This window comes from Paralichthys olivaceus, chromosome 20 (assembly GCF_024713975.1).
Source record: "Paralichthys olivaceus isolate ysfri-2021 chromosome 20, ASM2471397v2, whole genome shotgun sequence".
Lineage (NCBI taxonomy): Eukaryota > Metazoa > Chordata > Actinopteri > Pleuronectiformes > Paralichthyidae > Paralichthys > Paralichthys olivaceus.
In genome coordinates, this window is record NC_091112.1 from 17,923,498 (window position 1) to 17,950,567 (window position 27,070).

Genomic DNA, 27,070 nt, shown 5'->3' on the forward strand with positions numbered 1-27,070 from the left:
TAAAATCTGTTGGCAGCAGCTACAGCCATCAATGCTGCTCTGTAATCAACACTTTAGACTCGTAAGAAAGGTGTAAACTCTGCTGAGCTTTAAAGAGCTGCTCATTGACTTAAAAAAGCCTGGGTTATAGTCCACAGTTTCCTATGGTTTAAACTAGAGCTGATTGATTAGTCTCACTAGATTCTCTCCAGGACAGCAGGGTAAGAAAACTACATTTATTCAATTAAAAGACAACAGAACTTAGATGACAATCCAACATGAACTAAAAAAAGAGTGCTACATGTGTCCTAAATGCTATTCAACATAAAGTTTTACGATGAAACTGGTCTGTAAATGAATGTAAACCTAAATGAAATCCAAAGTGAAAATGAAAGGATGAGTAAAAAATGATGTGGAGAGAGCTGGTGTGGGGGTGGGTTCACCCATCATCACACTAAACCAAGACAGTAAACATAGTTTATGAGAAGATCTGCTAAACATCAGTGTGTTAGCATTAACGTTATCACTGACTGTAAAGATGGACGACCTTCTCTGCCCACGTCTCTGGTATGAACGCTGCCATCTTGCTCCGAGTCTGCGCAGCATTGATCTAGGAGTGGTACATTTACTCGGCCAATTATGAGTCAGTCATCAATCAATGTATTTGACGTGTCCTTTGAATTTTACTTTGGTCCTTGTCCCATCTCCTAACATGGAGTAGGTGGGTTTTGTGACCTACACTTCAGCCGGCCTCTATGCCACAAAGAATGTATTTCCGCTTCACTTAAGGGTAGATCTCATGTCGACAATCTTTACAAAAACTCCATGGTTGTTGTGTCTGAGCACGTTAGCATTAGTATTCAGCTCAGCTACGCTGCGCCTCTGTGCAGCCTGGTGTGACTTTAGAATTTGAATTCTAAGAGTTGTTTCAAACTACCAGGTGTGATAACAGGAAACCTGTTGTTGCAACAATATCTTATGTGTTCAATTTTTATATTGTTGCAAAATTCTGCACTGAAGCATCTTGGTAATACTAATGCTGCTTTCAAGACATTCACTGAATTACGGAGATCCACAGGACGTGTATGTGGGAACACAAAAGTCAGAGTGAGAGCCTCCAGAGTTTCTGCGGACTTTCTCTGCCTGACCCATATTGTTACAAAATTTAACAAAACATTTGACAATTTGCTTGAGTAAACACTGCAAGGACACATGGAACAAGCTCTATTGCTACATGTTCATTATTTGCATGTTCAGTGGACATTCCTTGATTTACAGTGTGCAACTAGTCTATTGTTTGCTAATGTATTAGCTGTAACACATCTATAAAGGTGATAATACATCTTTTTAATGGAATATTCTGACCCCAAGTGGAAATAAATCAATACCCTTTATTACTGAGCTATCTCAACTTTTTGACTTCTTTGCTGACTGTGGAACTTTAAATGCAGTTTCAGAGGCTTCCATTGTTACATAAATACAGAGTTGGCTCAAATCCTGGTTATTTTGGGGACTTGTATCCATTAGTAAGAAGATAAATCCAAAAATATTGGTACTAGGTTTCAAAAACAATGGACAACCTGCGGTATTCTGTAGGTAATCCTTCATAAAATAATATCAAATAAATGTACAGGACTGTATAAAAGAACCTGAACATTTTAACAAGAACATCTTTTAAAACCTTTCCTTTACTCAACACATGGTTTGTCACTGTCACTTCATTTTTAGGTCAAGCACATGTTTAATCTCCTGGAAAAGGATGACAGAGTTTGCTTATGGTCCTTTTCTCCTCTGATGCTATAGATAGAGTCATACACCAATTCCAAGATGTCACGCTTGTGCATCTATTCTCCGCTTAATCTACGATAGGCAATGCTGACACAATTCCGGTTTTGTCTGCCTCTTTTCACGGCTTCTCACTCTCTCTGGCGTCTTTTTCAGAGACTTTTCCATCATCTTCTTTGACTCGGCAATGTAAGGAAACCCTATCTCCAGTGCACAGAACACCTCTGTAATTTACTCAGAAAGGATCATCTCCTACAACCACACAATGACTCCTGCTGTTCATTTTCTCAACCTTTAGCCCTCAGCTGGCCCCCCAGCAGCTCCACATTCAGCTGCTTATGTCAGGATGTTTCCCCTTTTGTACTCGGCACACACAAACCCGTTCATCCCGGTGTCCATTTCGGCCTTGTGAATAGTGTGTGTCCATTTTTTTTTTGTGCTTGTATAACCCAAATCCTCACCCCCTTCCACCTAATACAGCGTGTCTGCCGGTGTTAGGGGCTACAAAAAGATAGGAATGTAATAACCAGCGAGCCCCGGTGCCCTGTCAGCACGGCTCAGGCTCCAGAGAGGCCTGCCCATCATGGACAGCACAGCACCCATGGCCGCTCAGATTACACCGGTCAGGCCAACACATGAAGTCAGAGATTATAGCAGCAGACCCACAGTGTTTCCTCCATCTGCTCATACACCCGAGACCCTCATCTACAGCTTCAGGCCGTAGAGAGGCGAGCAGACAGCGCACTCTGGTGGTGAAACACTGACACAACAGTTCACTTTTTTTCCCGTTTTAATTTGATATTAAAACACATTACAAAGTCTTTATGCAAATACCCTCATTTGTTAAATTAAATTATTGTTAAAGCACAAGTCTTGAACAGGTCTTTGTCGATATGAGCTAAAGCCAAGAGGATAATTTCATCCAGGTTTGCACCAGATGGAAAACTAATAAATAAAACTACTTTACAAGTGTAAAATACAGGCATACCACATTTGACATTAAGTATATAAAGGTTCTTTTATACATTGACTTAAACACTCAGTCCAGTAGCTCACTCTACCTATGATACTGAAAAAACAGAGAAAGAAAAAAGAACATGTGTTTTGTGAGGTAGCCCAGGTGGCAAGAAACCACTGACAGGGCAGAAACCATACAATCCTAATGGCCATTTTAACTGTGCACTGGGAAATGTGTGTCATACCCAACAGTGTGGCCAAGTTCTGAAGAAATGTTTAGAGAGCTGGCGTTGTTGCAAACATCTTCCTGTAGTCCTGAAGGGACGTCATGCAATGCAAAAACAACACAGCTTGGACGCGACACTACGACACAACAGACAATTGATCTGAGCCTCAAGGGACAGCAACACTGTAAATGGTAATGAGCCTGATCATCAGTAGAGGGATGTGAGGTTAAATACCTGCTGCTGCAGAGTCAGTATAACATGAACAGCTCAATCAACAGCACCATTAAAGCCCCACATGTACTTTGCATTGACCCTGAATTCCCTGTTCATCATTTCGTTGCTGTTAGTCTCACTTTGTTTTTATTAGTCATGAAATCACTGCACCAACCAGCATTATTACTGAGATCTGCAGATTGCAACACGTCTTTTAACAGATTTTATATGAGTGGTGAGATGATCACACAGGCTGTAAACACAGAAACATTTTGTCTATTATTTAAACCAGGGGTTCAAAACATGAAGGATTTACGGACTGATATCACAACCATACATTCTGTTTGACTCGAGACTTTGACTTTTTAGCAGTGAACAGATTTATTTCAGCTTTATTTGAAGGTAAAAACAAAAGTGAGCGCACGTTTAAATCTGTTTGAATTCTACAGCAGTATTTATAGCAAGCTGGGGTTGAAACACTAAGTTGTTCTGTTTGCAGCAGATTTTCATGTCCCTGTTTGCAGTCTTTTTTTCCTTCAAATAAGTTTAGTTAGCCTGGAGGTTATTTTTGCAACCTCTCTCCAACACTTCTGACTTCTGCTGTGTGGTGTTTACGTAGCCACATCTCAAGAGTTAAAATAGCCAACAGAAAATATGGCCTGATCTAGAAAAACAAAAGCCAAGCTATGATAAACTGCAACTATCTGTTTAATACAAAACAATCAGGAGAATACATCGGGGTTCTTTGTTGTGATGCCTCTTTTTCAATAAAAATAAACAAGTTGAGAAGAGCATGTACACACACATCCACGCACGCAGACACACACACTTGCACCAAAAAGGGAAAATGACTACCCTTGCACTTGGTCTAATGCCAAGTCAATTTGTGGTTTTGGAAATTTGGTGTATTTACAGTTTCAAGTCTGTGATGATTGCTCAGTTCATACCTGCTATGCTGGATAAAAGAGTGTGTCTCATTTCACCTGGTTTTCTTCCTGAGTGTTTCCTCCAATCACAACTATCTGTACATTTGACAACTGTCCGCTGGCATCCAGCTGCAGCCCTTGAACCCCCTCAGTCTGCCCCTGCTGTATTTGGCACTGCGTCTCCTCTCCAGCCATCGTCACCTCTATCCCACTCTGGACAGCCATGGCCGCCTCGTCTCTGCCCTGCTCCCCAGTCAGCTGCAGCTCCATCACCCCCACCGCTTGCTCCACTGGAGCTGGGTTGATCTCGATGACCGTGTGATCCTGGACTGTGTCCACCTCCCCCTGCATCATCTCCTGCTGCACCAGCATGGTTCCGTCCATTACCTGGCCTTCTATGGGCACCACCTCTGTGCTGCCGCTCTGCTGGCTGAGGTGCACTAGCTCTACCGGGCTCATCATCGTGCCCAGCTGGCAGGAGTCCTGCATAGCGGTGGTACCCACCAGCGTGAGGCCCGAAGACGGATGTAGGGTGATGGTGTCCGTCTTTCCGTCATTGGTAACCATGTAGCGGGTGAAGAGCTGCGAGCCAGCGGGAAGCAGGGTGACTGTTTTGGAGGACTGGCCTAGGGAGGCAATAGGTAGGCCTGCTACGGTGAAGGGCTGACCCACCGAGGACAGAGAGAGGGGTGAGAGAACGGTGAACTGCTGGGGCTGCAGGGTGGCCTGCTGGTTGATGGGGGAGGTCAGGAGGGTGGTGGTGGAGGCAGGCCTCTGCAGACGAGGCCGCTTGGTCTGGCGCTTGGTGGGAGTTTTGTTCTTGGCAGGCTGCGGGCAGGAAAGAAGAGCTCGGACCTGCTGCTGTTTCCTCTGTTCCTCCAGTTGCATCTCCAGGTCTACACGGAGCAAACAACACAGCACTGAAAATGGAGGCTGAGTAACAACAACGGATAAACAAATATGTCACATTCATTTTCAGGACAACATTCTTCTTAATGATTCGATTTTGTGTCCTGATATTGGTATATGTGAGATTTATATCCAGCCGGGATGGTTGACATGCTTAAACCCACAAATGTCAAGTCCAACATCTCAAGGCAACAACACTGACTCAGTCAAATGTCAGTAACACCTGACTGCAGCAGGACGCCACCCACAACCTATGGGCCATTGCCTCATTTAAATAATCCAGTTTGCCACAACAGAGCTTGAGTTTGCATCTTCACTGTGTTTTCTTCGTCTTACGAGACATTTCAGGTCACAGCAGAACACAATGATGCATCATCATCATGTTTGATATGAATATTTAGCAGGATTAAGATACTGGGATTAGTTTTTCTCTCAAAACAACTGCTGATCCAGAGCCAGATGGCAGCGGATATGTTTGCATTTGTAAAAATTTCACTGCAACATTTTATCACAGATTTGATATAATATGAATACCACATCAAATACAGGAGGTTTAAAACTAGCCATTTTAAATTTAAGACAAAAAAACTAAAAAGTGAATTTCTAATTTCATTCTCCCCTTTACAAGTAGCTGGGGCTCTCTATCAGGTATTCACTAAATGATTATTGTGGCCAGAAGAAATAACAGTAATGAAATAATCAAATCTATAGAAAATCTTTAAATATATATATATATATATATATATATATATATATATATATATATAACAATGCACTCTTTGACCTTGTTTATTGTGCGTTTTCTCATTTTTGGAAAAATAATTACGCTTAAAATACTACAACTTACCAATACCTAAGATAGTTGTGCAGATAGATGATGATCTCATTATCATCAGAGCGTTCACAGACCCATTTATGGATAAAATTATTATTGTTATTAATAGTAGTAGCATTAAATGTTCAGAGGTCACCATGTTTTTTTTTTACAGTAGACTGGACAAACTAAACATCTTTTGAGTTTTTCTGACAACTGAAGGCTCCCACAGGTTCTCTTCCAAGTTTGGAAGGAGAGAATGAGGGGTGTTCAGCTGAAACATGCAACTTCACCACTAGATGTCACTAAATTCTACACACTGAACCTTTCAATTAAAGTTAACTTAATTTGGCCTGCTATAGTTCTGTAATATAACATCTGTATCTTACACACAAGCAATCACACCCGCATGCACAAACAGTCGGTATCCCACTTACACAGAAAGAGTTCAGTAAAAAAAAAGGCATGCGAGTAGTGGAAGCCCAGGGAGTATCCACTGTATTCTCTAACAGAAATGCTGTGAGTGTGCTGTGAAAGGTGCAGCCAGATTCAAAGATGTCAGTCAAAAGCACCTATGTCACTGCTCAACCAAAGCAGCACTTCAAATTAGTCCAAGCAGGCTAACACTTTGCAAAAACCACGGTTAGTAGAGATCTCTCAGGTTTGTTCAGGGGAGATCCTCCATGACTGCAGTGCAGAAACAGAGCGTGCCACTGGTTTCTGAACATCTGAGAACTCGTTATTCGGTTGTTAAGTCATGATGTGGGATTTTTGTTTCCAGGTCCAAAATCGGGTGTTATCAAGATATCACACTGCTACTCTGCTGTCTCTTGCTACAATTGTGGATCTCAGATTGAGAAATAGATTAAATATGAAGAGACACAATGTTGGCATACACCTGGTATGCCAACGTTAGCAAGCTAGACTTAGCTTGGAAGCACACGATTCACTTCACAATGATTCAGTTATGCTCTTTTGCTCGAGAATTGTTTTGCCCTATTTGATCCACCCATGCATTATCTATGCCGTTATCCTTTGAGGGTCGCCTGTGAAGTGGTATTCGCATATTCAGTAACTTTGCACTTGACATCACATCAGGTCCCAAATCTTCTGGTCACAAGCAAACAACAATGAAGCTGTGAATTTATTAACCCTGATGTCTTTGTTAGTGAGGCAGGATTAGCTGCGTTCGGCTCCAGCTGCCCAACAACCCTTAAAGAAGGTAAGGATAATGGATTGATTTTTCAGGGGTACAAACAGCCTCATGTCTCGTCATCCCCATGGATATGTTATATAATATATATTTATACATCATAAATACATAACATTGTTGTTTCCCTTCCAAAATAAAATGAACTAGTTGGTTTTTGCAGAACATATGACTGAATAAACTGTCAAGATTATTTTTAACATTGTAAAACCATCTGATTGGCTATTCCTTCTCTGGTCATACATGTGGTCACTTGACAGTTGCTCTTTAAAGTGACATCATCTCTTTGCTGTTGTTGGATTAAGTCAACTAAGACAATTTTGGTATTTACCATCTTTTTATGTGTAATCCTTAAAAAAGGCTCTGTTCATCACTGCAAAACATCAGATTAGTTTATGCTCAGCTAAAATATGTTGCACTCCTGCACCTGCTCTTTACGTAGTGGATGCTGCTCCTGTCAGGCAAACTGAGCCTGAGCCAACCGACTGAGGTTTCTCTGAGGATCACACCGCTCTAAAGGATCCCTTTGACATGCTTCAGTTTGGATGTAGAAAAACATCCTTTGCTTACAGCGGCTCAAACTCACTTTGAGTGTTTCCAGGCACAGGTCACATCAGGCTACAGGTGAGCCGACACTAATACATTAATTACAAATGTTCTCTTTTTTTGTAAACTGAGACAGGAAAAAACCAAGCGTTCAAACAAGAACGTAACACAGTTCATTATTTTTCAGTTGACAACTTGTGGTAACTGACGACCATGTTGTTCAGGAGTTATGTTTAGCATCTAACAAAACATACCAACATCTTGGTATTTAAACTTTATGCTGTTACTTGATGTTTTGTGTAACTTTGAATGAATGAATGAATGTAGATCAACCTCAACACAGTGGATCAGGGAAGAACAGGAAAACCCTAATGTCCAAAAGGATGTGTTCATAGTGTTAATTGTCACGATTTGATCTGAAATGAACCCCTGGCTGCATTTTGCTGTAGTTATTATTAGAGCCTAACTCCTATGGATTTTTGGGGGCTGGTTATGTTTTTCAGATAAAAAGAGATGGTAGATCCTTGTTTTTGTTGTGTACTCACTGCTGAGTGTGCTGAGGAACTGCTCCTGGATGGGATCCGTCTGCTGCCTCCTCTTCTCCAGGATCTTCTTAACTGAGTCGAGCAGGCCGAACACCTGGGCCAGGTTACTGAGCACCGCCACCTCTACCAGACAGGAATCTGGGATCAGTGCGGCAATCAATCAAAGGGTCACATGGTCAGTCAGAAAGGAGGAACAAATTCAGCTGAAGTATACAATCAATCATTAATATTCAGTGGTTACTCTTACAGAAACCAGCAGTAGCCACAATAAGTTTCTAATGTTGGTTTTTCATCCTTCAACTTCCAGCAGCAGCTGAATTTGTTCTTTCTTTCCATTTGTTTGTGCAGCCCAGAGTCCTGCACACGTTCTGTTATGATAATGCAGTTCTCAGCAGCCAGCGTACATGAGCATGATTCTGTACCTGTGTCCTGTAAGGCCGCCAGATCCCTGAGCTGCTGCACGCCGTTCAGCAGCTCCAGCAGCTCAGTGCTGATGTTGGTCACCACTTCTCCAAGCAAACCCACGTCGGCAATACCCTTCCAGAAGTTCAGCGTGTCCTCTGTGAGAAGACAGCTTTGTGTTTATTTTGATTTGATTTCCGCGACGGGTTATTGGTATTATGAAACTGAGATGTGTTGGGGTGTGTGAGCTCTCTGACCCGAGATCTCGTTGGATTCCTTCTTGTCCACAGACTCCAGTGAGCTCCAGTCCAACTTCCCACTTAAAGCTTCAGGTCTGTCCTCACCCACCGTCCCACCATTACCCAGAACCACCTGAGCTGCAATTTATATAGAAGAGCACACATGATGCGACAAGAATAAACACAAATGACTGTGTGTGCCGGTGTGACCAGTGGTAAATGTCTAAGATCTGAGGGTCTGTGGTTCACCTGTATGGACTTTTAATGATGATGGTCTGAGGAATGAAAAGCTATTGTGACGTACAGTAGACACACCTCAAATACTTAATGGGGCGCAGGAAGTAATTTGCATTTAAGACCGGGAGGGTCAGACGTCCTAACACAGCTAAATAAATGAATAAAAACTTGCAGCATGCTTTTGACTGCAGACTCTTACATTTTGATGTTGAAGCATCTTTTTGATGCGAAGCCTTATAAACAGCCACAGCTAACTTTAACTAAAACATAAAGACAATGAAAGGTTCATCTCATGTCTGAGGAAACTGATTTTAATACTATAGTAAAATCAATGGGAGAAAGTGGTTGCCTGTGGGACAGTACTAAGTTTGGAATTCCTGCATTTCTAGCTGTCTCCCAATTCAGGGGCTACCTCCTTTGGAGGCTGCTGTCGAAAAAAACGCCTCCTTCATGAGACGGTCTGGTCTAGAGAGGATTTTAATTATCAGCATCACCAGCTTGTCCCACCCTTACTGCTGTCGCCTAGCAACAGAGCTGCAGTTGGACACAATGAGAAAGTTGTAACGCCCCTTGGTTTTTTTCCAGCGTGTTTATCATTAGCTGCTGGTTGAGTTGAGGCCTGATATATTTAAGCATTGGACTTCTCGTCGCTTCTCGTGCCATTACTTTGAAAAACAATAAGTTGAAATTCAATAAGAATCATACAAATATACATACAAATATAATTTCAAAAGTGTTTGATATTTGCAAATAGCTTAGCCTCTGTGAAATTACAGCCTTCCCAACCTATCGGTTACTATACTGTAAAATGTTCACAATACCACTGGCGGTTGCTGTTGTTAAAGTACATAGTTAAAGCTGAAAAATGGCCGATGGAGTAAAATCAAAATAACAGATATCCTGCTGGTTGATAGATTGTGTTAAATTGTGGTATGTTCTCACCTTGAGAGGATGTGGGCGTGCCCAGTCCGGTGCCATCCGGAGGAAACCGTGTGTTGTTGATGAGAAGGTCAAACTTGGTGCTGCGGCACGTGTTGGTGCACAGCGTGCTGTGCTGGTAGAAGTCCAGCTGACCTGAATCCATCATTTTTCTGGAGAGCAGAAACTAAAAATGTTTTCAAACCGTAATACAACAGAGAGAGGATCGTTCGACACTTACTGGTTCTACATTCACAACATGTGTCTATATTTAAAAATATTATTTCTTTTGGTTTACACCAAAACAAACTTCAAACTGACACGTTAATTGTATTATTTGTTACAAGCAGAGGTTTCTCATTGTTTAAATACACAGGCCTTTTGTCTCTGCTGCCAGTACACAGCATGAAGTGAACTGATTCCTGCTGGACCTCCCCACACTAACAACATGGGCAGTGAGATGGAGATAAACACATACAGTACAAGCATCCCTGATAGGAGCCTTTTTCTGGAGTCAAGTCGATGGTGTTTGGAACAAACGTCGGCCATGAGGTGAAAATATCACAAACAAAACAGACAAGACAACATTCCAGGAAACACACCTACAGCTACAAATGTAATGTTTCGTGTCGGTAGAATTTTCCAAACCGCACTATGTTTGTCATTTGTCATTAGTAATGCAAGTGTTTAAATCAGTTTAAACAGCTGGTGTGTTCACATAAATCTGCTTCTTGCCTTGTCACTTTGCTTCTGTTTATTGTGTATTAACATGGCCGACCACACGGTGCACTGTGTTTTGATTGAAATGTAACAAAAAGATCTTAATCAAAACCCGTTCAGATGATGTGGCTATTGGTCCCACAGCTGCTGGAGTAACGGCACTACCATTATGCAAATAGACAAATGAATAATAAGCAGCCCATATTTAACTGTGGTTCAACTCTTCTACATCTGCTGTGGGTTTGAGAAGATGCATTAGCATTTAAAGATCACAAAGCCAAAAAAAAAATCAGAAAAAAAAACTCTGTGCTGGGTAATAACCTGCGGGAAGTAATTCCCTCCTATCTGCAGCCTGTGTGTGTGTGTCTGTGTGTGTCTGCTCGTCTCTGTTGCTCACAAAAACTAATAACCACATGTATTTAGTTATTAATCTATGGTGTTGGATCATGAATCTGGATTGTTCCGGTCTTTAACCCTGAGGTCCAGGCTGTGCGTGTCTCCTGTTGTGAGCAGCAGATGAACGAGGTGTGCACGTGTTTAAATACATGCCTCATAAACTCTGAAGTGAATCAACAAACACAAAATAAACTTCAGCACTGTTCAGGTCCTAATAACTTCTGATCAGTGTCGCTGTTTATTGTTAAAGTGTAAAATGAGTGCAGGTCAGGAGAGTGGAGGGAGTACACTCAGACAGGAGACTCTGACGTGATAAAAGACGACTTGACCTTTAATGTACGTCTGGCCTGATCCTGAAGCAGTGGTGGCTATAATTATGCAGCGGTGGGACACGGCTAAAAAAATGTACATAGCAGAAAACATGAATCGATCGTGTTCTGTCTCTGCATCAATGCATCAATGTCCAAAGCCATAATCTAAAGCTGTACACACTATCCGTTACACATGGATCAACATTAGCATTCCTTTGGATTTGCATTATCTGGCCACCTGGCAAATGAACATCTAATACTGTATTCACTCTAAATTTGAGCTCTGTTTTGATCACCACCCACTCCTGAGAGAAATACCTGACATTCTTGCTGCTAACTGCTCTGTGTTCAGCAATACATTAGTAAAAGCCTGGGTGCAGACTGTGATGCTGGCTAATTATAATGTATGATCCAAACAACCAGCACTAAGAATATTGAAACTTGGCGTTTGGTGCAAGTCTCCTGACCTGAGCATGACTCCACCCATCCTGATGGCTCTCTTCCAGTCTTTCAGAGTGGCTTTTCCAGAGATGTGCACAAACTGCTTGGGGCTGATCAGCTGGTCTTCATACTAGTGGAGAGAGTTGTTGGTTAGGTCACATTGCTGAGTTCTTTAAGACAACGTTGATGATAGAATACTGCAGTAAAACATTAATAGCATTACTGTGGTCATTTTAAAATCACATGCAGGTTTTTTTTTAATACCATTATGCCCAGAGAGTGGTTAGTGTTATTCTATGTTGAGGTATTAGGGGGTGTAAACTGTATGAGCCAGTCAAGTGTTATGTTAACAGTAAACACCAACACTTGTTTTTAAATTTAAAATGATTAGGACCTGAACAGTACTGAAGTTTACTTGCTTTGACTTGAGTTTATGAGACACTGAAAAAAACATTTTGCACAGTCCACCTGCTACACACGAGACGAGGCGTGGTGTGCACAGCCAGGAAATCAGGGTTAAAGTGACTGGAATGATCCATATTCATGATCCGACACCATCGGCTAACAACTAAATAAACGTGATTGTTTTTGTGAGCAGCAGAGACGAGCAGACACTCCCGCAGACAGAAGAGAACTTCTTCCCACAGATTATGACTCAATGTGGTGTTTTAACTTCATTGTTTCAGAAGAACTGCCTTTCATCCAGGAACATAAATATGAATTCAGCACGTTTTTATAAATCAGTTCTAAGTGTGATTATTATGAAAGAGCAGAGGAGCAGAGTCACTTGTTGAGAAGAGGGGCCACCAAGAGGGGGCCACCAGAATACAGTAAAGGCTATAATCAAGAGTTTTTCACCACACAAGCCTTGGTGCATTGATGGAAGTGCATCAAAGTAATAACATCAGTATTAATTGTATTTATTTATTTATGTATTAATTATAAGGCGGGGGGGGGGGCTTATTAGCAGGATTTTTGAAAGGCTGACATAGAATGTAATTTAATTTACAGCAGTGTAAAACAATAATTTCGAATAAGGCAATTTATTTACTGTTCTGGACCATGAGAAGGGTCAGAAAGTGAACAGAAGGATTATTTATTTTAAAGGATTTATTAATTTAAATTTAAAAAAAAGTAGCCGGCAGGAGTAACAGTGAAGCTGTATTTATACTGTCACTATAGAATAAACACAAAATTACAATATATAAATAATGTGTATTTTAAGTTGGTGTTAATATACTGTGTACTTTTCATTTGAATACTACTGCAAGTACGCAGTTGTGATGAAGCTTACATCTTCTGTTGGATGAGCAGCACAAGACGTATTTGCATTTCTTTTGAGCCACCATTTGTTGCACTGAGCACAGGTTCAAATCATCCAGTTATTTATTGACACTCATTAAAACCCTTAATAGTCTGTTTTCCCTTGAATAAAACTGTTTTTTCTTAAACAGTCAATAGAACATAAATCATGATTTACTCAACCCATTCAACCATTTACATTTGCAATAAGTACAAGGACACCAGAAGCTTTCAAGTTTAAAGTGATAAGAGGACACATGTCAACAGTAAAAATGGTCTGTAATTATATTGTTGATGACCACTCAAAGCCCTTCACCCTACAGATTTGTTTCCTGCTGAGTGACGAACCATTCAGAATCCTTGCTGTAACTGACCTCTATGCTGTCATGTTTGATAATAACAATTCCTAGCATTTTTCCAAGTGCTTTAATGATAAAGTTCAAATTTCTTTCAAAATAAACTTTCCATAAAGAATTAACCAACCTTCACGCATTTCACGTTGATTCCTGGACACACAAATTTCTTCAGGAGCAGCATCGCTTTACTGTCGCCGCAGGTTATGGCACAGCCGATCTCCACATCATCTCCCTCTGTTTGTTCTGGAAGAATGAAAAGATGCACGACGTTCAAACATTAGGAGAGTGAAGAAAACAAGCCTTTCGTTTTGCAATCTGCAAAAACGAATGAATCACTAAATCAATCGCTTTGTCCAAACATCGTCCTGATGATCTCTCACCTGGAGGTGCTTCAACAGCCATGACAGCTGCGTCTGTTTCAGCAGATTCATCTCTGAGAAGACAACAGTTAAGATTTTAACATATTGTCTAGTTAGTACAGATAATGCTGTTTATCGGTTATATGTAGGTGTAGTCGTGCTCTTTGCCTGAGACGATCAGCTACTAAACATTAGTGGCTCATCTCATCAACATTGACCTTGATTTCCACAGAGAGTAATTCAAGGATCTTGTTCAAATAAATCAGGGGCGTTTAGGGAACTGATATTTGTCAGTGTGCGCACTTGGGTGTAGATCCAAATAAAAAAATGAATCTAATTAATTTAAATGTGGTTTCATAAGGAGACTGTTGGGCCTTCTTCGGGGTATGTGCTCTACTGAGTACCATTCTAGTTGTTTTATTAGTTTACCCCTTGCTTCAGTACATACCCAGTGGTGATCGGCTGGAGCTGGAGGATGACCTGCGTCTTATTAGGGTCGTCGGGGTCCCCCTCTCCGTCAGCTTTTACCATAACCACCTCCCCCATGGACACTGCAACCTCCTCGGTGGTCGCCATCATGCTCACAACAGACTTGAGAGGGAGGCCGCTTTCACAGAACAGCTGTCCAGGAGTTTATTCATCTGGAGGAGGAGTAGAAAAAGAACCTCAAATGAAGGTTGATATTTTGTCACATCTTCCTGTGATCAAGAAGCATAAGCAGAGATGGAAATTATTGAAATAAAACCTGTTTAGGTAAAGTTGTTTTAGAGTTAACAATAAAATGAATTAGGCTCAATTAAGATCATCTGTATTTATATAGCTTTTTTAATCTTGATGACCATTCAGACACACTTTCATACAGTGCATCTATGGGCAGCACTTTTTCTATGAGGGGAAATTCGGGTTCAGTATCTTGCCCGAGGACACATGCAGCATGCATGATGGGGAAGACTGGGATCGAACCGCTGACCTTCTGGTTAGAGGACAACCGCTCCACAGCTAGGCACAGCCAACACATCACTGAAGCCATTTTCAGACGTGAACTCTAAAGAAAGTCCGTACAATGGGGTACGGACTTTCTCCAGAGTTTGCCTTTCACATATGAAAATGAAGTAGAGAAATATTGGTACTTTTTTCATTTCGTGTCCGTTGTGCATGACGAACATCATCAACACACCCACTTCCTGACTGTGAATCCTCTGGGTAATCTCTTGCTGTGTTCTCACAAGCTCACTTGGACCTTCTCCAGAGTTTATACTAAGAAAGTCTGCAGGCCCTGCATCTGCTATTAGCATTCTCACATTCAAGGTGATGGACAACGCAAAGACAACAGAGAAAATGAAAAGAAATCAATCTCAAATGCAAAGGCACAATTTTAATCAATTTTCAAGCACAATAACAGATTAAATAAAGAATAATTGAGGTAAAGAGATTCAAAGGGGTAAATGATATAACTGGATAAAATCTGTATATATATATATGAGTATGTGTTAAACTTTACAAATTTAGAATGATCAATACAACAGTAAGAGTAATTTAACACTAACACCTTATACTTCAGAAAACCCAGATGATCTGTGCTTGTGAGCTAATGTGAGAAATTCTAACTTGCTTGATTTATTAAATTATCTTCAATTAACGTTGGTTCACATTAACCACCGGAGCACAACAAGCGGCAGAATGAAATAACCCCGGCTCGGTGCGCTGAGCTGTGCTTCTGCTCTCACGCTGCCATTTATTCATGAACACCTCCAGCATCAACATGGAGCTTCAACCTGACACCACAGCGCGAGCTGGCTGCTGAGGCTGCGTTAGCTGCGTTAGCTTCGCCCCGCACACAGACACGCTCGCATGTGATAAAGTGGGTGAATGGCGGTGGTTCAGCTGGCCGCTTTTAGCTGCCGGGATCACGCACGGCTCCGCTCGGCGGTGGCCATTACGGCCAAAACGCCAGGGCGTAACTCGATGCGCGGGAATGTGCAGCTCGCCGCCTCAGTAAACTGCCCGACACGGCGGAGGCTTTTGCGTTTCCCGTGTGGCGGTTACGTGCCGCCTGTGTATGAACCGTACGTCCCTTCGTAACTCTGCATTTTAACTCTCCGCTCCCCCTCAAAATGACGTCTCCCCTGTGCGGCGGCACGTACGGCAAACAACGGCGCGGCGACGGCGCTGCTCCTCCATTCTGTGCGAGCCTGCCTCGCCGAGCCCCGCCGCCGTACGGGCCGAGCCCCGCCGCCGAACCGGCCGCCAGCGTCGTGGGAGCGGCGGGTATTGACGCCCCGCGTGTATTTAAGAGCCCAGAAAGGAGAATGAGCGGGTTCTTACCGTTTAATGCAGACAAACACATCCCCAGAAAGTGCACAGACGCGGCGCATGCGTACTCCGCTCATGCAGCTTGACTTCCTGCTGAACAGCGCTCGACTTGTTTCCACGCTCCTGCGAACACGATGCTGAGAAAAGTCCAACTTTCCTCCATCAGACCCCGGAGGAGGACAGAGTTCACCCAGACCCGAGTGTCCCCAACACGTGGACACACTTTATATGTGTGTGTGTGTGTCTCTGTCTGTCTGATCGGCGATGTAAAACATGTCAGATAGATGGACAGAGAGATAGACAGAGATAGATATACAGATAAAGAGATAGACAGAGAGATAGACAGATATACAGAGAGATAGACAGAGATAGAGAGATATACAGAGAGATAGATAGATAGATCGATAGATGGATATACAGATAGATAGACAGGATGATAGACAGATAGATAGATAGATACACAGATAGAAAGATAGATAGGTAGAATGATAGATAGATAGATATACAGATAGATAGACAGGACGATAGATAGACAGATAGATGGATATACAGACAGATAGACAGATAGATAGATAGATAGATGGATATACAGACAGATAGATAGATAGATAGATAGATAGATGGATTGATCCCAAATTAAGAAATACCTGTGTTAGAGCACCACAGTATCAGGAAAATAATACAAAAAGCAATATGTAAAAATATAAGATAAAAAATACAAATGAATCAATAAAGAATATAAAAACATAACACACACACACACACACACACTGAAAAATAAAGCTTCAAAAAAAAAAAGTATCTTTATAAAGTCTTATCAAATCAGGGCTCCCCTGTCTTTAAGTTCAAAATGAAGTTCCGGGCTGATTCTTTTGGTTCCTGAGATATCCTGAGTCTGATACAGGTCTGATGTTCTTTCCTCCTTTAGAATCATCTTGAGCTTTGAGACAGGGAGGCCAGTCTTTATTTCCAGCATGTCACAAAGTTTCAGCCCTGGACTGATGGCCTCCATGAATGCTTCAGTGACGTCTCATTCAATGTGACCTCTGCAGAGTTGTCCTTCTACTGCACGAGGTTGGTGCACGACAATTCCTGTCCACTCTCACCAATATGGTCACTTCAGGCACTACAAGTTCATTCACAAGAGGGTCGGACATGTGCAGTTTTCCAGTATAGCTGCTTTCAGACATGCACTGAACTCCGGAGACTCTCCCCGTTTTCTCCAGAGGAGGTGTAGGTGCGAATGAAAATGTCCGAGTGAGAGCCTATGGAGTTTCTGCTGACATTTTCTCCTGGCCCCCCTGGTAGAAAGCCTGCAGAGAGTCAGCAGAAGTGGATGTGAGAACACAGCAGGGGATCCCCCGCAAGTGAGTGGGGGTGTTGATGACATTTCTAACACGCGACAGACACAAAAATAAAATAAAAAATCCCAAAGAAAGCAGATCTCTTCCAGTGCAAAAGCAGTATCATTCACGTGTTCACATGCATGTGGTTTCCTGCTTTAGCCTGCTGCCCCCTCACCTGAATCCTTCTCGCTCCTCTTTCCGCCCACTTCTCACCCTTCATGCTCTAAATAACATTAAACCTTAAAGAAACGTTAAGTAACCTTAAACTGTTAAAATGGCAGAGTTTTAGCATGAAATGACAGCTGGTTATCCTCAATTCTGTTTGAATATTGCTGAAGTGCACGCTTCCTCCTTGTGTCTGCTGTGTGGGTGTGTGAGTGTCTATGGTTATGAGGGCCTTCTGGTTCAATATCATCATTGTGAGGACATTCTGGCTGGTTCTCAAACAAGGACTGTCTGAGTTAAGATTCAGGTTAAGATGAGGGGAAAGGATAAGACATGTGTTTTTCATAGTTTTGGTTTAAATGAATGAACAGAGGAAATGCACCATTTCCATTCTAATTTGTTATTTTTGTTTTTTTTATGGGAAAACTGGAGGTTCCGGATATCTGGATATCTGGCCTTCGATTCCACCCTGTTTACCTCCTGAGCCACAGTCGCAGTGTGTGTGTACAGCTATCATTTTAAAGCCCTTAAAGAGTGGGGGCATTTAGGGGAAGTGAGGACCTTCTGACTCACCTCTGATGAGCTGCTTCAGGGTCAAGACTTGCTTTAATAGTTAGGGCTAGAAATAGGTTGAGGTTTGAGTTAGGGTTAGGGTTAGACACTTAGTTTTGATGGTTAAGATTAGGGTAAGGGGAGAGGAAATGCATTATGTCAATGAGTTTCCTCAAAACTCTAAAGAGACAAATGTGTGTGTGTGTCTCAGGCTTATCAGCAGTCAAACACCCAGACAACCTTATTTGCATGACACATTTTATACTGAGGGTAAATGCTGTGAAGTAAATCTGACAAAGCAGCGGGACGAGGCGTCACCTTGTGTTATGTTTACGACGCGGATTATTGACAGTAGGTCTGGCGACACAAGTAACTTAGTGCTGCTAAAGCACACATACAGGAAGAAATGATATCTGTCCTTATCCAGGTTGAATCTGGTCCAAATCTATTATTATCCTGGTGGTTATTCTGCAATCTGCAGGTGAACTGACTGACCCCCGTCCCCTTAAAGAACAGAGAAAAGAGCCAGAGGTTTGTGACAGCTCTCAGGAAAGAATGGATCCATAAGAAACTCTCCCTCCAAAGAGACATGATTCCAATACTACTGTGTCTCTTCAGAATTAAATGCATTTCAACTTACTAGAGGAGGTTGTGTAAAGTGTATTCATGCTCACTTCTCTGTTTTAAACTCCAAACTGTTTATATTATTATACATGTTTATTTGGGGCGCCAGGACAAAACGATCACTAGCAGCCCCGTGTTGCAAAAATTGTGCTTCCGAAATCTCTTGATGTCGATTCCGCAGGAAACGAGACACTCGCCACATCTCCTGTGCCAAACAAAGCAGAAGCCCTTTTTAACGGGGACACTGAACATCACACAGTCTGTCTGTGGGCAACATGTTCTTCTGTCAGAGGTTCGTCTTCTGCAGCATGTTTTACATCCACGCGTGCTCTGTGCTGCTTCACACAGTCTGAAGTTATATCCACAAATATGATCCCAAATGTGTTCGTGTTAGTTCTTACTGTTGAAAATTGAGAACAACTCTCTGTGCGGCACGGACCACCGAAGAGCATGACGGGTAAAAGGGGGCGGGGTCTGCGAATTGCTGCTGCGTTCAGGTCATGTGGGTAAATCGACTGGAACCAGGAAAACAACCATCTATTGACCCACTGCAAACATCTCGGAGAATTGTCTGATACATGACGGTTATAAACACCACATTGTGCTAAGTATTTTATAATCTATAAATTAAAGAATCCCTTTTTCTGAAAAAAATTCAACAAGATAATCCTTTTGAGTTCCACTATTTGGATATTTGCAGTGTTACAGATAATAAGTCAGTAATGAGTAAGTGAATGGAGAGAAAATTATTATTGCACAGTTAAATTTGTTGGAACAAATATACTGAGATATATAAGGTCCATATGGTCTATTGAGAGTTTTAGATATAACGTTTTTTTATGAGTTTTTTTTAACTTCCAGAATCCCAGACACATAACTGAGGATATGATTCAGAAACAGGTAACACAAATTATGTGTTCTGTTAGAATGTCTTTTCTGAAAGACGTGATAACAAAAGCTACCTCTTCACGCATATAAAACAGTTTCAATTTTAAGGACATCCATTGCATCCAAGTACAGCTCCCAGCTAACTCTGTGTGCTCGACTATTTTATTTCCCTGTGGACCTGATTGTAGAAATATCTCTCCCCCTAGTTATTAAATCACAACTGAACTAATCTAACTTTCTTTGGGTGAAAGGTGGCACTATAGACTCAGCTCAGTCTTAGTAAAAGCATGACCTTTTCTAAATGTGTATCTTGACCACAGTATATAAATTCATAATAACCAATCTAGGTCATGGTGATGCTCCTATCTGTCAGAAGAGGGCGCCAAACCCTGTGAAAAGAAAAACACAATGAATCCAGCCAGGCCAAGCATCACTCATTGGGCACCCATTTATTTTTTTTTACCAATCAATAAAATCACATCAAATAAATGAATCTCTTATACATAATATATAAAATAAATAACATTTATTCAATAAAGCTGTGAAATGTGACCATGGGGCTCGGGTATAGTTTTGTTCCAGGTACCATCCTGTGGGACAGAAGCCCGATCAGCGGGTTGGTTTGATCATTCCAGTGGATAATGTAAAATCATTAAAGGGACAGTTCAACATTTTGGGGAAATTGGCGTGTCCGCTGTCTTTCTGTGAGTGAGAGGAGAAGATCAGTATCGATATTAAGGTTTGTTTGTGGGATCCTCTCATCATCTTGCCCTCAGAAAGAACAGGAAAAGGCATATTTCAAGAAAAGTTGAACTGTTCCTTTTTAGCTTCCAGTAAGAGAGAGGACTGTGAATGTGGACGGAAGATTTGCATTTGTACAAGTACACACGTTTTATACATTTTGAATCATTGTTGGGTATTGAGGCGCCCACTACTGGATGATGAGAAATAAGCACATTTCTTCCTGTATAATGAGTCCTTCAAAAAGCAAATTGTTCATGTGTTTCCAGAGTTATCCTTTACATTTAACCAGGCCCCTGTCTTCACTCTGATCAGTGCAGTACTGCAGGGATGGGAACCAGGCTGGTCGGAGAACAGTTTGCTGAGTCTCAATGTACAAATGTAAACAATATCATACAATGTAACCCTGTTTACATGAGAGAGCAGAGTGAGGAAGGTAGTTGTAGTATTAAACACAGTCAGACTTGCTGTAACACGGAGATTCTGGACAGATGAGTCCTCGACTTCACCCCGAACATAAGATGGTAATGTCTGATTGTCAAACAAACAGAAAACATGTATCACATATAGTTACACTGTATTTAAACCTGACTATAACATGTGACCAGGGAGAATACAGTGTGAACCTGTACAGTTAAAGTAACATTAAAATAAAGGGATGGTGCAAATATTTTACAATACATTCCTTACTGAATACTAAGATGCAACCAAAGCATTTATTAACTCAAGAAAAAATGTAGGCTTGATCACATGAATGCAAAGTACGAACAGAACGCATATAATCTCTTGCTGTTTACAGTGTGTTTGTGAACAAGATGCCGGTGAAAGGTGATTAAAGTGTGTGAGGAGAGGTGAGTGCTCAGGCCAAGTGTACTGTAGTCTATTGTCGGCTCATAAACACCAGATTAATGGCGCAGTAAAGAGACTCCAGAGACTTGAGAGCATACGCCATCGTCTGTGTTAAAGGTAGTTATTGCTGTCATGTGCAGTGTTAAATCGTGTGTAGACATGCCTTCATCAGAAATTCCTCTCACTGCTAAGAACAGCAAGCTGACCATCACAGGAATCTGAGATTTTGAGAATAAAGTCATGTTACAAGAATAAAGTCGTGATCAGCCTGTCGCCTGTGTTAAAATCAGGCATGAGGACCATGTTAAGTTAAACTTTAGTAAAGGTTTCACAAATAATGAAATACCTTTGTCACATCAGCACCGTGTTATCAGAGGTATCCAGACTTTAAAAAGATTGGGCAAGAATCAATGTCTATTCTGAAGTAAGGAATAATTTTCTAATTACACTATGAGTTCAATATTCCTTCCATTAAATGTATGACTTTATTCTTTCAATATTACGTGTACTTATTGAAATAACATGACCTCATTGTTGAAAAATCGCTTCCTCGTTACGGCCCTTATACGTCTTCGTTCATTACTTGCTTATCAAAAGAATTTCAGGAACTTAAACAACAGTTTTCCACATGAGATTTGTATTTATGATGATGTGATGGAGATCAGATTTTCATGATTAAGAACAAGCATTTTGATAACTAGCTTAGCATAGAGACTGGAAGCAGGGGAAACTGCTCCCACAGAAGGTGGAACAATATACATCTTTAAACAGCTCTATGGTAACGCATCATCTCAGTTGTTTAATATGGACCCAAACAGAATTATAAAAATCTCTATATTTTAGAAATAGTTGCATGTTATAACCCTCTCATTTGATTTTTATTGATGCCATGTGTAGTTATTCGTTCTTTTCAGGCACAATTTTACCACACATGGTGATGTCACTGGCAACAGCCGGCAATTCTAATGGCTGGAGACAGCTAGGCTTGCTGTTTACCCCTATTCTAAGCTAAGCTAGGCTAATGGTTCAAGATTCTTACTTCACACACAGACATGAGGCAACACATCAATTTCTTAGTTACCTCTCAGAGAGAAAGCTAATGAGCGTAATTCTCAAAATGTTGAGCTATTATTTGGAGGCCCTGATGAATGAGCAGTGAAAGATGCAACAACATGTGACACAGGTCTCTTAATAAAAGCCAATCCAGGAGCAATGTTTCTGCATATTTGCTGCATGGCTCAACCCCCCCGGACATTATTAGCTTCTGCAGTTTATCATTAATGTCGGATCACCAGGTTTGACTAATGTTTCCCAGGCCTTCGACTTGGAGGTGAGACTTGAACCCACAATTCCTCCTCTCTGTCAACTCCGAAACACAACATAAAGGGGAGCAACACATCCATCCATCTAATTAATGAGTCCATCACCACCTCGGACCTGAATGAGCGTAGAATAAAAGAAGTGGTTGTTTGATTAAGCTACAAACAACAGTCGATGAAATCAAAACTCCTTTTTGTTCTTTATCAAACACGTCTTTACAAATACTGACGACACAACAAAAGGTCAGAGAGATCACTCGTTTGATGTTGATGTCTTGCTCCGGTTGATGCTATAATACAAATACCTAAATAGGACCATCTATCCTAATTACAATGACCTATCTTTATGTGTACACCTTAACTAGAAATAATCTCTATTTTTCTTTACAAAACATTACTCAAGTATTCACAGAATGATCCAAATTTGAAGTCAGTTTGGCGTTAGTGCACGTACAGCTTACATGAGCAGGGGGGAGCACATTGATTTCATATGGTGACACTTATTGTTGAGTGCACTGTGTCTGTTCACGATATTAAGTAAATAGCTTTTAGTGACCTTTCAGCTTCCATCTCTACAGACTTCACTATTATTTACAATATTACAGACACATAGGATTGCAGGCAAAGCGTTGCACAAAGTTTGACAGGTAGAAACCACACACTAGTGAAGGTGGAGTGATGCCCGGCCGCAGTATCATCAGTATCCTCAGTATCCTCAGTATCCTCAGTAGAACATCATCTCCAGTGCTATAAAAAGGAGTACTGACTACACCCTCAGCCCCAAGACCCGATCACCTCTACACGCTTTTCTGTTTTTTGACCTAAAAGGTTCAAAACAGCTTGTCTCGTGCCACAACGTATGAATTTAAAAACACAACTTGTTTATAAGATACACACCAGGATGTTCACTGACCCCCTCTGTTTGAAAAGAATCTCAGGCATCCCACACACAGAGAGGGCACGAAGCACAGGGTGAAGAAGTGATGGATGGTGGTTATCATGGGGTGCTGAGCCCTGATGGACGGCTGTGAGACATGGCGAGCTCTAGGTGGGACGGGACAGTGTTTGGACACAGAGAGATGTCAGTCAGCAGTGGCAGCCCTTCTCAGCGGACGCCGTAGCCAGTTCCTCCTCTTCGGCCGGGTAGAGGACCTTAGCAGTGAGGCCGCTCTTCACACCATCCCATCCGTCGCGGGTGACGATCTCACCCATCTTCATCAGCTCGTAGATGTCTCTGGTCAGCAGCTCAAAGGCCCGGTCCACGTTGCTGTTGCACTTGGCCGAGGTCTCCACGTAGCGGATGCCCAGGTCGGCCGCCAGGTGCTCCGCCTCGTCCCGGGTCACCTTGCGGTCCTTGTTGAGGTCACTCTTGTGGCCGATGAGGATGTAGACCATGTGGTGAGGTAGGATGTGCTCACTCACCTCCTTGTGCCACTCCCTCACATGGTCAAAGGTTTTGCGATTGGTGAGATCGAAAACTAGCAGCCCGCCCACAGAGTTGCGGTAATATGAAGTTGTAATGGACCTGGTGGGTAGAAAGACATGTTATTAAGTGAAAGTAAAATCATCTTTGACAGAAATAGTAATCGTGGCTTTGCCACTTTGAAATGTCGGACAATATTGATGAGCATCCTCCATTACAAGATCCATAACCGTTTTTATGATTTGTGGCTCAAGTATGGTTCAAAATGTACTTCAGAAAAGTACAACAGTCTCAAGTCAGTCAAGACCAAACTTTAATTCTTTAAGGTGTTACCGCGTATGACAGCAGAACATCATGTTAATATTTCCATTTGTTAAATTCATTTTTATTGTTCCAGGATCATTGGTCTAGGGAGTTGAATCAAATCCAGAACCAAATGAACCTTCCAGATGTGCTGCATCTTTTCTAATGCCTTTAACCACAAATTGTGCAGCTTTATTTGGTTTTGTCTAGAGCTCCCACAGCTAACAAGTCACCCAATAGAATACTGACTGAATATTAACTGAAAATTTAATGTTTTTTGTCGTTTGTAGGTGTTTCATCATAAACACAGGAGCTGGCTTTGGTTCATATATGGTAGCTTTTAATTGCCCTGGTGGATATAAATAAAAGCTGGTAAATTCCATTAGTGATTTTAATGATAGACCACAAACCAGACTGTAAAGGATCACTGGGTCCCTCAAAAGAGTCTTGGACAATTGGCCACCTGGGACAACAGTATTGGAACACATGGCCACACATGTCTTATTCATCCACTGATTTACTAATCATCAGTTTATTTCATAGACACGTCTCACAGTCAGACCTGTTGAAGCAGAAGTGAAACACTTGAGAGTGGTAAAGCCTTTAGGAAAACACCCTCAGAAGCTCCAGCTTCAAAACAGAATACAGATCTGAGAGCTGAGGCTGCTGTTCCAGAAATGCTTCACAGGAAATTATCCCTGACAGCAGTGCCACATGAAACACAACAAGCAACAGGGCAGATGAATGCAAGAAGAAAAGATAATAGATGAGGATACAGAGCTGTCATCTTTGTGTTGCCCTGGAGACCGTGGTACTGTACCAGGGAATCAAACTGGGGCCTAGATGAGAGGAGGATGCCCATCATCCGTGAATGGATGCAGTGATGCGACTCGATTTTAACAGGGCATCATAAGATCCAGGCCTTTATAATCTTCTGAGCCTTCTCACCACTGTCCACATTACATCACAATGATAAACTGAACGGCTTTATTTCAAATACAGGGCTTCGTCTTTTGAAATACGACAGCAAGCCAAGGCCTCTCCATTATTTATCGAAGGGAGGCTCGTGATCCATATATTTCAAATCGGAATTGTTAAATCAAAGCTTGATTCCTCCCTCGCCACCTCACCACTCGATCCTACCTGAACCGCTCCTGACCAGCCGTGTCCCAGAGCTGCAGCTTTATCTTCACCCCGGGCTCGATGTCCATCGAGCGGGCGTAGAAATCTACCCCGACCGTGGGATCCGCCACATCGCTGTAGATACCGTCCGTGAAGCGCTTCAGCAGAGACGACTTCCCCACGGTGGAGTCCCCGAGCAGGATGATTCTGAACTGGTATTGCCACAAAATATCCATGGCATGACTAGCAGGGACGGAACCGGCGGAGTGTCTCGGTGTGACCTGAACAAAGCCCCGAGCGGTGTGTTTACATGAAGTCCCCGGCTGCTGCTGCTGCTGCGGCTCCCGCTGCTCCTGCTGCTGCCGCCGCCTTCTGCTCAGGGAAGAGACGCGGGGCACGGTGGGTCATGTGACGGGGTTTACCTACGATCCGCCACCGCGAAACCTGCTGCAGCCATGAATCAGGGCGATTGTGTGTCGTTGGGAACAGGGTGAGAGATTAGCTGGATTTGAAGTCATGGGAAATGCAGGTTTTCATTGTTGGACACAGGGAGTTCTTTGTCTGGATGGAGTGGCACGTTCAGTCTGTGGGATATCAACACGATCAAAGCCACATGACACAGATCAGTCCTTGATCACTTTACTGCAGTTTAATGGAAACTACACGAGGAAGAGATGGTGCTGTCCGTGGTTCTGAAGCTTCAAAGCCCCATTTCCATATACACCCCCCCAGACACACACACACACACACACACACACACACACACACACACACACACACACACACACACACACACACACACACACACACACACACACACACACACACTGATGTGTGAATTACTCTCTATGTGCACAATCCATCACTTTCTGTTAAAACACGTGTTGGAGGAAACGTGAGATAACTGTTCTCCGTTGATTTTGAAAGTGTCCACAAAGATAAGAAGACAACAAGCGATCGTTCAAAAAAAGGAAAAGTTGTAGGAATACATATCCCGTCATGCAAGAGGTCCGCGTGACCTGTGTGAACCAATCAGCGGGCGCTAGCGTGTATAAAAGTTACGGGAGCCTCCTTTCTCTCTCTCTTCCTGTTCTCCTCCAGGCAAAGGATCGGACGACTCTTAACTATGGTGAGGCCTCAACCAGCGTCTTCTTCTGAAGCAACACTTCCTTCAATACTTTTATTCGTGTTTAATCTCCTGCTTTAAACAATGATGTTAAATGTAGCTGGCTAACCCCGAGGAATGCTAAGAGCGTTAGCGGTTTAGCTAACTGCTAACACGTGTTGTCAGCTGTAAGCAGAGGGCACTAGTTTCTAAATCAAACCACAGATTGAACTTTATTTGTGTTAAATCAAACCAGCTAATGTTAACACGTGTTGGAATTTGCCATGAATGATGTGCCTTGCCTATGCTAAGTGTTAGCATGAGTGATTTTACTGCGTGTGGACCACGTGGCTGGTTTCTGATCGAATCTTACCACACGACGATTCTTCAGAATACAAGTGAAACTTTTATCCCTGCTCTAGATGGGCACTAACTTTACCAATGGAGAACGTTGGCTTATATACTTGAATCGTTTTTAGCAAACGATGCAAGTAAGTGGTCCCCTTCAGTGTGGGCCTCTAAGGTTAA

At 42.1% G+C, this 27,070-nt stretch overlaps 2 protein-coding genes and 1 non-coding gene across 6 annotated transcripts; all 3 read right to left on the bottom strand.

Moving 5' to 3' along the window:
- Window positions 1-2,536: 2,536 nt before the first annotated feature.
- On the bottom strand, window positions 2,537-16,258 carry gmeb1 (glucocorticoid modulatory element binding protein 1). Of its 4 annotated transcripts, none has more exons than XM_069516643.1 (10): window positions 16,118-16,258; window positions 14,241-14,433; window positions 13,814-13,866; window positions 13,561-13,676; window positions 11,802-11,905; window positions 9,932-10,080; window positions 8,771-8,890; window positions 8,534-8,671; window positions 8,112-8,234; window positions 2,537-4,983 (listed from the first exon to the last, which is right to left on the bottom strand). In XM_069516643.1, the coding sequence occupies exons 2-10, from the start codon at window positions 14,369-14,371 to the stop codon at window positions 4,136-4,138; spliced, it is 1,782 nt and encodes a 593-aa protein (XP_069372744.1). In that variant the 5' UTR covers window positions 14,372-14,433; window positions 16,118-16,258; the 3' UTR covers window positions 2,537-4,135. The 4 variants fall into 4 exon arrangements, with proteins under 4 accessions (XP_069372744.1, XP_069372741.1, XP_069372743.1 ...); XM_069516640.1 differs by having other exon boundaries at window positions 8,112-8,249; XM_069516642.1 differs by lacking the exon at window positions 16,118-16,258 and adding an exon at window positions 15,937-16,091 and having other exon boundaries at window positions 8,112-8,249.
- Window positions 16,259-18,890: 2,632 nt separating this feature from the next.
- LOC138405975 (U11 spliceosomal RNA) lies at window positions 18,891-19,026 on the bottom strand. Its single transcript, XR_011239646.1, has one exon. It is a non-coding gene; the product is annotated as a U11 spliceosomal RNA (small nuclear RNA).
- Window positions 19,027-20,114: 1,088 nt separating this feature from the next.
- Window positions 20,115-25,811, bottom strand: rab42a (RAB42, member RAS oncogene family a). The gene is made up of 2 exons (XM_020090955.2): window positions 25,459-25,811; window positions 20,115-24,114 (listed from the first exon to the last, which is right to left on the bottom strand). The coding sequence occupies exons 1-2, from the start codon at window positions 25,671-25,673 to the stop codon at window positions 23,676-23,678; spliced, it is 654 nt and encodes a 217-aa protein (XP_019946514.1). The 5' UTR covers window positions 25,674-25,811; the 3' UTR covers window positions 20,115-23,675.
- Between the last annotated feature and the right edge of the window lie 1,259 nt (window positions 25,812-27,070).